This window comes from Mustelus asterias, chromosome 29 (genome assembly GCF_964213995.1).
Source record: "Mustelus asterias chromosome 29, sMusAst1.hap1.1, whole genome shotgun sequence".
Lineage (NCBI taxonomy): Eukaryota > Metazoa > Chordata > Chondrichthyes > Carcharhiniformes > Triakidae > Mustelus > Mustelus asterias.
The window spans coordinates 23080566-23092256 of NC_135829.1; the positions used below are offsets into that span (position 1 = coordinate 23080566).

An 11691-nucleotide genomic window follows, 5' to 3' on the forward strand; every position below is an offset into this window, starting at 1 on the left:
GGACGGCACGGTGGCGCAGTGGTTAGCACTGCTGCCTCACAGCTCCAGGGACCCGGGTTCGATTCCCGGCTTGGGTCGTTGTCTGTGTGGAGTTTGCATGTTCTCCCTGTGTCTGCGTGGGTTTCCTCCGGGTGCTCCGGTTCCCTCCCACAGTCCAAACATGTGCAAGTTAGGTTGATTGGCCATGGTAAATTGCCCCTTAGTGTCCCAGGATGTGTAGGTTAGAGGGATTCATGGAGTAAATTTGTGGGGTTAGGGCCTGGGATGGGATTGTTGTCGGTGCAGACTCGATGGGCTGAATGGTCTCCTTCTGCACTGTAGGGTTTCTATGATTTCTACGCAGCCTCATGGCAGCATGGTGGCACAGTGGTTAGCACTGCTGCCTCAAAGTGCCAGGGATCCGGGTTCGATACCTGTCACTGTCTCCATGTTCTCTCCGTGCCTGCATGGGTTTCCTCCGGGTGCTCTGGTTTCCTCCCACAGTCTGAAAGATGTGCTGGTTCGGTGCATTGGACATGCTAAATTCTCCCTCAGTGTACCCGAAGAGACGCCGGAGTGTGACGACTAGCGGATTTTCACAGTAACTTCATTGCAGTGTTAATGTAAACCTACTTGTGACACTAATGAAAAATAAACTTAAATAAATAAACTCATGTCCCCCACCCAGCCCAGGGCACCTCATGTACCCTATGTCAAGCTATAACACATCCATGCACATTGATATCCACTAAACACTGTCCAGCACCAATGAATCCTTCGGTGCAGAGTGGAAATGCAAAAGAAGCTTTGAGAAAAGCAATTAATTCATAACTTTCACCTATGTTGAAACAAGTAATTTCATTGCAAGCTAATATAAATGTCAATCATCCAGTCTCATTGAAGCATCAAAAACCACAAACCTTTGAAACCACTTAACATTATTGTACAATGAGATGGGAGTAATTAGTAATTTCATACATGCCTCTGGGTAGCAGCAACCATAATCAGATTGATTTTTACATTCAGATTGAGGGAGAGAGGAGTGGGTCTGAGACATGTTTTTAAACTTAAATAAGGGCAATTATAAGGGAATGAAAGCTGAGTGAATTGGCAAATTAGGTGAAGGTGGCACGGTGACACAGTGGTTAGCACTGCTACCTCATAGCGCTAAGGACCCAGGTTTTCAATTCCTGGCTTGGGTCACTCCCAGTCTCTGTGGAGTTTACACAGGAATGTGAGAATTGGGAATGGAGGCAGCCATACCGGAGGCACAGCTCTTCCACCTATGGCTGGTCCTCAATGAGAGCCTCTAATCTGCTTTCTCTGATTGGCAAAGAGACCAGGTCAAAGGGTATCCAGTCGTTACTCAGTTATGCCACTTCTGGGGTTGGAGGAGTGAGTTTGGTAAATTAGTACCAAACTCTGTGGGATTGAGATGTTGGGATCCTGGTCACCTCGCTCTGTACGTTTCTACCTCAGCTACAAGGTTATATCAGTGACAAGGCTGGTAGCACAGACCCAGCTCGAAGCACTGACAGTGGCTGGGAGCCTGACTAGCTTCCTGTTATTCATTATTCTGTATTTCCTATGTGGTTTTCCAATTAAGAGTTTCAAGTTTAAAATGATCACTCAATGGGATTTTGTAGTTATAGTCGGCACAGAATCATAGGCCGGAATTTCACTGTCCCACCCGTCACAGGAATCAGAGTGAGCAAGGGACGAACAATGGGAAGGTCCATTGACCTCGGGTGGGATTTTCCGGTTTCGGGGCCAAGGGAGGCCATAAAATCCCGCCCACCGATTTGATTTGATTTATTATTGTCACATGTATTGAGATAGTGAAAAATATTGTTTCTTGTGCACCATACAGACAAAGCATACCATTCTAGAGTACATAGGGGAGAAGGAAAGAAGAGGTTCAGAATATAGTGTTACAGTCATAGCTAGGGTGTAGAGAAAGATCGGCTTAATATGTGGTAGGTCCATTCAAAAGTCTGACAGCAGCAGGGAAGAAGCTGTTCTTGAGTCGGTTGGCACGTGACCTCAGACTTTTGTATCTTTTTCCTGATGGAAGAAGGTGGAAGAGAGAATGTCTAGGCTGTATGGGCTCCTGGATTATACTGACTGTTATTCCAAGGTAGTGGGAAATGTAGACAGAGTCAATATATGGGAGAAAAGCAAATTACTGCGGATACTGGAACTTGAAACCAAAAGAGAAAATGCTGGAAAATCTCAGCAGGTCTGGCAGCAGGAGAGAAAAGAGCTGACCTTTCGAGTCCAGATGACCCTTTGTCAAAGCTTCAATGGATGGGAGGTTGGTTTGCATGATGGACTGGGCTATGTTCACAACCCTTTGCAGTTTCTTGCAGTCTTGGTCAGAGCAAGAGCCATACCAAGCTGTGATACATCCAGAAAGGGTGCTTCCTATGGTGCACCCTACAGTGCAGAAAGAGGCCATTTGGCCCATCATATCTTCACCGACTCTCTAATAGAACATCTTATCCAGACCCCCCACCCATCCCCATAAACCCATGCATTTACCCAACTAATCCCCCTAACCTACACATCTTGAGACACAAGGGGGCAATTTAGCATGACCAATTCACCTAACCCATACATTTTGGAGTGTGGGAGGGAACCAGAGCACTTGAAGGAAACCCATGCAGATACAGGGGAGAATGTGCAATCTCTACATGGACAGTGAGCCAAGCTGGAAATCCCTAGTGCTGTGAGGCAGCAGTGCTAACCATTAGGCCACCCTGCCGCCCAAAGTTTAATTATCATGCTACAAGTTTAATACAGTACTTACATCTCCTCAATCCCAGTTTAAATTACTGCTCTAGTTCAGTAAAAGAGAGAAACTTTAAAATTTACCTCAGTTACTTACCTGCTTATCTAGTTAGAGCCTCTTGAATTCAGCTATCAGGTCTTGCTGTGTACCTCTCCCTTGCTCAGACTACATCTTGTTCTGTAAAAAACCAGAACAGCACCTCTGTTCCCCTCACTGTGTCGAATTCCCTCAGTCACCAAATTCTCCAGTTCAATATACAATCGCAGCAGCCATCCAGGACACTGACTCCATGCCTAGATTGGAGAAGCATTGATTTTACTGGAACAAGGGCTTCAAGGGTAAAGGCAAGTGAAAGGTTGAATATATCAACAAATGAAAGACTAGGTAACTGGCAAGCTGAGACCTTGGGGAAGAGTTTATTCACTGGGCACTGTTTCAGCTGAAAGCAAGGTTGGGAAAAAGTTGATGATTATGAGTGGTTAAAGGTGGGAAGAAATGTTTAGAGCCGTCTTTGTCTATAATGGAGACCAGGTGAAATGGGTAGACAAATGACCATACGATCAGAAGGAATCTAAGCAGAAGGAGGTCATTCGACCCTTCAAGCCTGCTTTACCACTCAATAAGATCATAGCTAATCATCTACCTCATCGCCACCTTCCTGCTCTATCCCTTGAATTCTTTAATTCTTGAAGTGTGCAAAGACCCATCAGTCTTAAATACATTGAACTAATAACCACAGCTGTCTGGGCTAGAGAATTCCAAAGCTTCACAATTCTCATATCATAGGATCATAGAATCCTTATAGTGCAGAAGGAGGCCATTTGGCCCATTGAGACTGTACCAACAATAATCCCACCCAGGCCCTATCCCCGTAACCCCACATATTTACCCTGCTAACCCCCCTGACACTAAGTGGCAATTTAGCATGGCCAATCAACCTAATTTGCACATCTTTGGACTCTTTAGAGGAAACCGGAGCACTCGGAGGAAACCCACGCAAACACGGGGAGAACGTACAAGCTCCACACAGTCACCCGAGGCCAGAATCATACCTGGGCCCCTGGCACTCTGAAAATGGGATTGAAATAATAGAGGATGGGGAGTCACTCATAACCTGTATAAAAATCTGCGTGAGATCACAGCTGGTGGACTGTGGGCAGTTTGTCTCCATAGGACATTAGAAAGAGAAGAATGTGGATTCACTATACGCTGGCCAATGTGACGAAATACTTGTAAGATGACTTGGAATTTTAAGTTGTTTTCAATGGTAAAGGTCATGGATGGCAGGAGCCTTGTTTGTAGGTGAACAAATCCTCTGCAGGGGATTTTAGAGGACAGCGGTAGAAATCATAGAGTCTCGGGGGGATGTTGGATGAGAGGAGTGCTGAGGTTAACCCCAACTGCTGGACAGGTACATCAGAGAGTGGAAGGTGTGACATTTGAGATGAGTATTCCATGAAGATAGGGGCAGAAGTGCAGAGGGTAGCCGTGAGCTTATCCAAAGTTTAATCAGGAATTGAATAGCAGAAATGTAGGGAATTCTGATATAGCCAAATGGTTTCTGGGATGAGGGATGAGGGTATTGCAGTAGCGTGGCCCCTTTAAGGGGCAATCCTTCACAGGCCACGTGACGGGGCTGGAGCAAATGGAGTGAGGGCACACACAAACCTGGGCCAATTGGGAGAGAGGGTGAGCAGTCCCAGAGCTGTGGGGCTTCAGCTGGAGTCAGGGCGTTGTTAGGAGTCGACCCGTATTAGTTGTGATGTTGAACCCTTCATGTATATACTTCCTATTAATGAACCCTTTAGTTATTTGTTTGCTACATTGAATCACCTCGAGTTATTACACTGGTGATGAGGACAAACTGGATCAGTCATTGAGAGCCCGCAGTGCAGAGTTGGAGGGGGAGGAGAGTGATTTCTTGAAGTTGAATTGAAAAAGGCAAAGACTCCATTTTAAGATGCCATTATTTGGGAGGATAGAATGATTGGACCCGAGATCGAGAACTGGGGGTAATACATTGAGAGGCTGCGGTATTTTTTCATAGTGAAACAAAATAACAGCCAAGGAGAAAAAGAAGATGGAGCTGCTCACATCACAATCTGCGGGCCACACACACTTACAACTTGGCAAGAGGATTGGTGTCAACAGAAGCTCCAGACTCTGATCAGTTAGTCAAGTTGGTTAAGGATCACTATAACCCCTGACGTTCCGTAATCACGCAAATATACAAATTTCTTTCTGCGGTTAGAGAGCCAGGAGAGACGGTGTCTGGCTTCATGGCCAGACTGCGATGGCTGAATGAGCTCTGCAAGTCTGCTCGACAAGGCCCCAGCAATTATAAATCTGCCTCTGTCCATAGATGTGGAGATGCCGGCGTTGGACTGGGGTAAACACAGTAAGAGTTTTAACAACACCAGGTTAAAGTCCAACAGGTTTATTTGGTAGCAAATGCCATTAGCTTTCGGAGCGCTGCTCCTTCGTCAGATGGAGTGGAAATCTGCTCTCAAACAGGGCAGACAGAGACACAAAAACAAGTTACAGAATACTGATTAGAATGCGAATCTCTACAGCCAACCAGGTCTTAAAGATACAGACAATGTGAGTGGAGGGAGCATTAAGCCCAGGTTAAAGAGATGTGTATTGTCTCCAGACAGGACAGCCAATAAGATTCTGCAAGTCCAGAAGGCAAGTTGTGGGGGTTACTGATAGTGTGACATAAACCCAACATTCCGGTTTAGGCCGTCCTCATGTGTGCGGAACTTGGCTATCAGTTTCTGCTCAGCGACTCTGCGCTGTTGTGTGTCGTGAAGGCCGCCTTGGTACCTACTCTTGCAACTCGGCCAACATTGTCTACCTGATACGCTGCAGGAGAGGATGTCCCGAGGCATGGTACATTGGGGAAACCATGCAGACGCTACGACAACGGATGAATGAACACCACTCGACAATCACCAGGCAAGACAGTTCTCTTCCTGTGAGGAAGCACTTCAGCGGTCACGGGCATTCAGCCTCTGACCTTCGGGGAAGCATTCTCCAAGGCGGCCTTCACGACACACGACAGCACAGAGTCGCTGAGCAGAAACTGATAGCCAAGTTCCGCACACATGTGGCCAGCCTAAACCGGGATGTTGGGTTTATGTCACACTATCAGTAACCCCCACAGCTTGCCTTCTGGACTTGCAGAATCTCACTGGCTGTCCTGTCTGGAGACAATACACATCTCTTTAACCTGTGCTTAATGCTCCCTCCACTCACATTGTCTGTATCTTTAAGACCTAGTTGGCTGTAGAGATTCGCATTCTAATCAGTATTCTGTAACTTGATTTTGTGTCTCTGTGACCTGTTTGAGAGCGGATTTCCACTCCATCTGACGAAGGAGCAGCGCTCCGAAAGCTAATGGTATTTGCTACCAAATAAACCTGTTGGACTTTGATCTGGAAAGGATAGCGGAAGCAGATTCAATAGTAACTTTTAAAAGTAAATTGGATAAATACTTGAAGGGGGATAATGTGCGGGGAGGGGTGAGACTCCTGGGTAGCTCTTTTGAAGGAGAGGGCAAAGGAAAAGTCCATGGATTGGGGCAAAATAAATAATGGGAGCAAAGTGCCAGAACTGAGTGATAGAAAGGGGACGTCTCAGGGAGAGTTGTGGGGGGGACGGCGGGGAGGGGAGGTAGAATCCAAATAGGGGTTAAGAAGAAACTAAATGACCAATAACAATAAAATAAATAAACACCTTTTTTAAAAAAGGCACAGGGTAAAAGATAAATTTATAATTTAATCCAAAAATATTATTTTAAGATAAATTCAGATTGTTCTTTTGCTAAATGTTCTTGCAGTTTATCACTTGAGGTGTCCTTTTACAGAGACAAGTGGTTCTCAAGCTTTCCATTTGGGACACTGACTTGTCTATAGAACAGCCCAAGCTCTTTGCATAGTCATTGATTTTTCCCTCTCTGTCATTTTCAATCTCACACCTCACAGCGCCTGGCTCCTTAGTACATGTAGAGGTATCGTATCGCCACGGCTGCTCTGAGTCGGACACGTTTCACTGGGTCAGTTAGAAGGCTATTGATCTCCTCACAGATGGGATCAGCGGAAAACAAGGAGGAATAATCTGGTGCTGCGTTGTGCATGAGGAAAGCTATCAAGGTGACAGCGTTCTTCCTTATCTCAGGCTGTGTGTTCTTGAAGAAGGCAGTGCACCTTACGATGTAGAAAACGACTTTGTCGGGCAAATCTCTGCTGACGTGTTTGGAGATGCCGCTTAAGTATTTCTCATAATCCAGGGTCGTGTCCTCTGACGAAAGCTCTTGAAGCATTTTGCTCAGGCCCTCTGACGCTACGACTGGACTCATTGAACTCAGCACGGATTTGCAGACTGTCTTCACTCCATCGCAGTCGTCATTGAGATGCAGCAACAAGCTGATCAAGGTTGAATAAATGTGTTCCCTTAACACCGGGTTCAGTTGAATTTTACCAAACGCAATGATTTTCCCAAGCACGGTAAAGGCTGAACTTCTCAATTGGCCCTGGATGTGTTCAAAGAACGGCTCAATGGCAAGTGCCACATCGATCAGAATGGAATCTGCAAAGCTTTCCTGCGGTCGATCTAAGATCTTTGAAATACTTGACATTGCCTCAACGGCTAGGAGATGATTGGACTTAGAGTACTTGTGTACCACTGCAATCATTGTGGACAACAATTTGGTGGAATACTTTCCAACCTTTTGAGGAGCTCCAATTGCAACATTTCCTAAACCTCTGACAGCGAGTCGCTGGACAGTGAGAGAAGTGTCCATCAGACATCGGAGCAAGCTACTCACCAGAGTGTCGGTGAGAGATAATTCCACCATCACTGAGTGGTTTAAGAGTTCAGCAAAGAAAGCAGCCACGGTGATTCTCTGCCTCTCGTTAACATTTACAAGGAAAGGAATGAGTTGCTCCACGATGCTGATCAGATGATGTACAGCGCAGGTGGCCATTGTGCTAGCTAGCAGCATAACCCCCTCATGGTGCTTCTCTGGACTCTTCATCAGATCCCAATCTCCCTTTTTTGCCGTGTTTGAATCCACCTTTCTCCCATTTGCCAGGAGGGCTTGCAGTATCTCGATGGTGTAGTTCCAAACGTCAGCATCACCAGGTTCTTCAGGCTGGCTGAAGGTTTTCCTCTCATTCGGAATTCTTGGAAAATCTCTGGTGAAACCGACCTGGACAATGGAGCTGAGGAAGATCAGAACTGTGCTGAACAAGTGGGGATAGAGAATGTTTATCAGGCTTTCTGATTCAGGGCTGCATATCATGGCGTGGAGAGCGCAGATAACAGCTAAGGATTGTTGTGTTGCTGATCTGGTCACCAGCCGGACATGGTATTCCTTCCTGTCATCACACAGCAGTTTTAAATTATCCAGCAGGTATTTAACAGAAGTGGTGACGAGTGTATTGTCACCCAGTAGGGATCGCCAAACCTCACCCATGTATGTCTGGAATGGGATTTGGTATTTGAGGAGATAGGGGAAAATCATCAGCATGTTATGTGAAGCCAGGATTGAGATAGCTAATATCACAGCATGTGTTACCTGTGGTTCCGTAATTGACTGCAACTGATGGTACAGAACTTTGATTATTCCAGGAATGTCGCTGAGCATAGCTCCACATTTCCTAATGAGAACATTCAAGACAATAGAAGCTACACAGGAACCATTTAATTGCTTGTCAGTAAGTCCTTTCGAAATGGTGATGAGCAATGTGTCCATCTGGTCAGGAGCCATGCATTTGGACAGGACTTTACCAATATCTGTGCACACACGATAGAGGGTTTCGCTCTTGGTGTCTTTTAACCCGTCCTTGATGGCTTTCAGATGTTCCACTTCCATATCTCTGTGTCCTCTGGGAAACCCTTCAAATCCTAACCGTATATAAAGCAGGAGGTATAAGCAATCAATGGCCGTCTCCCTTACAATGAGTGAGGGATCGGAGCATCGAAGCACTATGCATCCAATGATAGCTGCCAAGTCATGGGACGGACCTTTACCATCAGTGTCAGCTGCTTCCAGATAAAACGTCAGTAGATGTAAGGTGGTCTCCAACGATTTTTCTCGTTCAGAGTTCTTTCTGGATTCTATCCAACACGCCATGTTCTTAAAGAGAAACTGAAGACCATCAGGGGACAAATCATAAAGTAGAAATTGCTTCAGCAACTCCTCCAGAGACGCCAGTGTCTCACTGTAAAGTGTTTGCCTCTCGGCCATATCCATGTCCCTGCTATCATTGGCACTGCTGTTCTCCAAAGGTGGCAAGCTGAAAACGCTGCTCAGACACACGTTCACCAATTCCGTATGATCATTTAATAAAGGCTCCAATAATATTAGGGATGCGCAAGCATCCATGACCACCTTTCGAATGGAGGTCTTCAGTGCGTCCCTTGGCTCTACCTTGATGAAGTCTTGCATGTAGGTCACCAGTTCAGCCTTTCTGGTCAGTTTGTACCAAGGCTGACCTTCCATGGCTAGGATCGCTCTTGCCATTAGGGTTACCATCTTGATCAGACTTAACTTCATTGTTGAGTCCTTGACCTGAACCTTCATTCCCAAGATCTTCATGTTGAAGTGGTTAAGAACATTCTGTAGAATGTCATTCTCCAACCTGGGTAGAATAAACTCCTTGGGTGAATACCAAATTAAATATCCATAGCATAAAATGAGTGTGCTTCTTACTTTCGTGATTTCAATGCTACCCTGATCCTTCATTATCTGGTAGAAGCTTGCCGTCTTCTTAAAGATGTTCAGCTTTGAACACTCTTTCAGTGTGGTTAAGATGATATCTAAGTGGGTGCGAGCGCAGTGGCCAATTCCAATAGCAACGCCCTCCCTTTCTAAATCTTCATCATGCTGCACGATCTGCAACATCTCATGAAGTTTCTTCCTCACCACCTCGGGGTTCTGGACCAGCTGCAACACTATTCCTAAACACTTGTAGAGGAAGCCCTTCTGCTGTGGGGAAGGGTCAGATCGATGGATGTACTTGCTCATCACCTCACTCAGCTCGACAATCCAAACTTCATCCTCGATTTCCTGCAGGGTTTGGGACAAAACATGCAACAGTTTCTCTTCCCACTGATTCTGAGGCAGGTAGTTCCCCGGAAATTCCTGAAGATAATTAAGTAAGATGGGGAGCTCCTTGTCCCACACCTTCACTGCTGCAGGGTGAACATTAATACCCAAGACTTGCAGCAAGGAGAGAGCAGGGGCACCCCGGCCATTCCCTTCATTGGGAGATGCAGACACCGTCAACAACCGTGTCAGCAACGCCTGACGATTCGGAAGATTTACACATTCCTCGTAATTCAACACAAACTCTGTCGCTCCAGCTTTCTGCTTCTTCGTTCCTAGATACACCAAGGAACTACAGACTACAACCATGGCGTTGGTATACCTTATTGGGATCACAAACTCCAGTAGCAATGGCCAGAAGAGGCTGTCAATGTCCAATGTTGTGGTCAGTTTTTCCAGCAATGTCTCATATTGCCTCTTGACATCCATGTCTGTAACCTCAAAGCTGAACTCCTCTTGCCTTTTGCCGAGCTCCACGCATTTTTCCTTGCCCTCAATGGGCAGTGCACATTGCTCGATTATAAATTCAATCACATCTACTCCTCTCTCCAGCTCCAGGTAACCGTGACTGGCCATGGTGTATATCACCTGGGCCAGTAATTCCTTCACTCTATTGCTGTTGGTTAACATTGGCAGTGCCAAGCTATTCAGTATTTGATTCTTCTGAATCTCGAGGCACGAAGGGACGCCATAGATCAAGTGGTTCATTATCGCCAGTGCTCCCAGTTGGATTTGCTCATCATTAATCTCCAACTCTAGAAGAAGGAATGTTATTATCTGGTCAATAAAGGTTGGAGTTAGAAGTTTGAAACAGCAGAGGAGTTTACTTTGTAGCATTTCAGACCCTGGGTTGGGGGGCTGATCCATCGCAATGCAGATCTGTTGATGCAAAATGATGAGTAGAAATTCCAGATGGGCAAACAACATCTTACTGTCCCTTTCCATGGCATTGTGCAGTATACCACACAGACCCTTAGTGAGAGAGAGGTCACTCGATGTTTTCTGATACATGGATAGCACGGTTGGAATGAGCATGGGGAGCTCGTTCTCCACCTTGTCATCGGGTAGCAGGTAGGAGATCTGACCAATCGCTTCGACCACCATCATGCTCACCTTGGAATCCTTCACGTTCAACCAGAAGTGGAAAAGGATGTCATAAGCAGTGGAAAACTCATTGAAGAACAAATTCTTCCTTATCGGAGGATGGGGGGCCTTCTCTGTGTTTGAGGTGTAAATCAGAATGCTCTTACTGAAAAGGCCAAAGGCGTAACAGAACACCCACTTCATTCTCTCGCATGTTTCCACCCGGAGTGTAAAGAGCATGATCTCCAATACAGGTTTCAGCAAAGGGACGATAGAACACACTTTCTCATAACACAAGCTCGCCAGGGTTAGGGTCACATAGAAGTTAGGTGGAATTTGCCGGTGGACCATTGACTGCAGCTCAGTGAAAACCTCAGTGGGAAAACCACAGCCCAACGTGAGCAGGAGGTTACTGGCAGTTTCCCTGTGTATGTCAGTTACGCTTGTCAGTTTAGTCATTTCTATCAAAGCCAAAGAAATGATTTTCTTTGACAGTAGGCGGCCTAAATGGGCCGTGTTGTCCTTCACGATCATCAGCAAGCTCTTCAGCAAAGTGAAACGTTGCAGCAACGGCAAACTCTGGTGCTCGGTGAGGAACTTGCGAAGGAACAGCATAACTCGTTTTTGTTTGGTGTGCCCCAGTTCCTGCAAGGACCAGATCACTCTCAGCCTGACCAGCTCACTGCTGTCGGAGCACAAGCCCAGAATCGCACGGATCCAAACT

At 46.1% G+C, this 11691-nt stretch overlaps 1 protein-coding gene across 1 annotated transcript; it reads right to left on the reverse strand.

Annotated features, from left to right (window-relative positions):
* Positions 1–6767: 6767 nt before the first annotated feature.
* LOC144480417 (maestro heat-like repeat-containing protein family member 1) lies at positions 6768–10991 on the reverse strand. The gene has a single exon (XM_078199824.1). The coding sequence runs from the start codon at positions 10989–10991 to the stop codon at positions 6768–6770; it is 4224 nt and encodes a 1407-aa protein (XP_078055950.1).
* Positions 10992–11691: the final 700 nt, after the last annotated feature.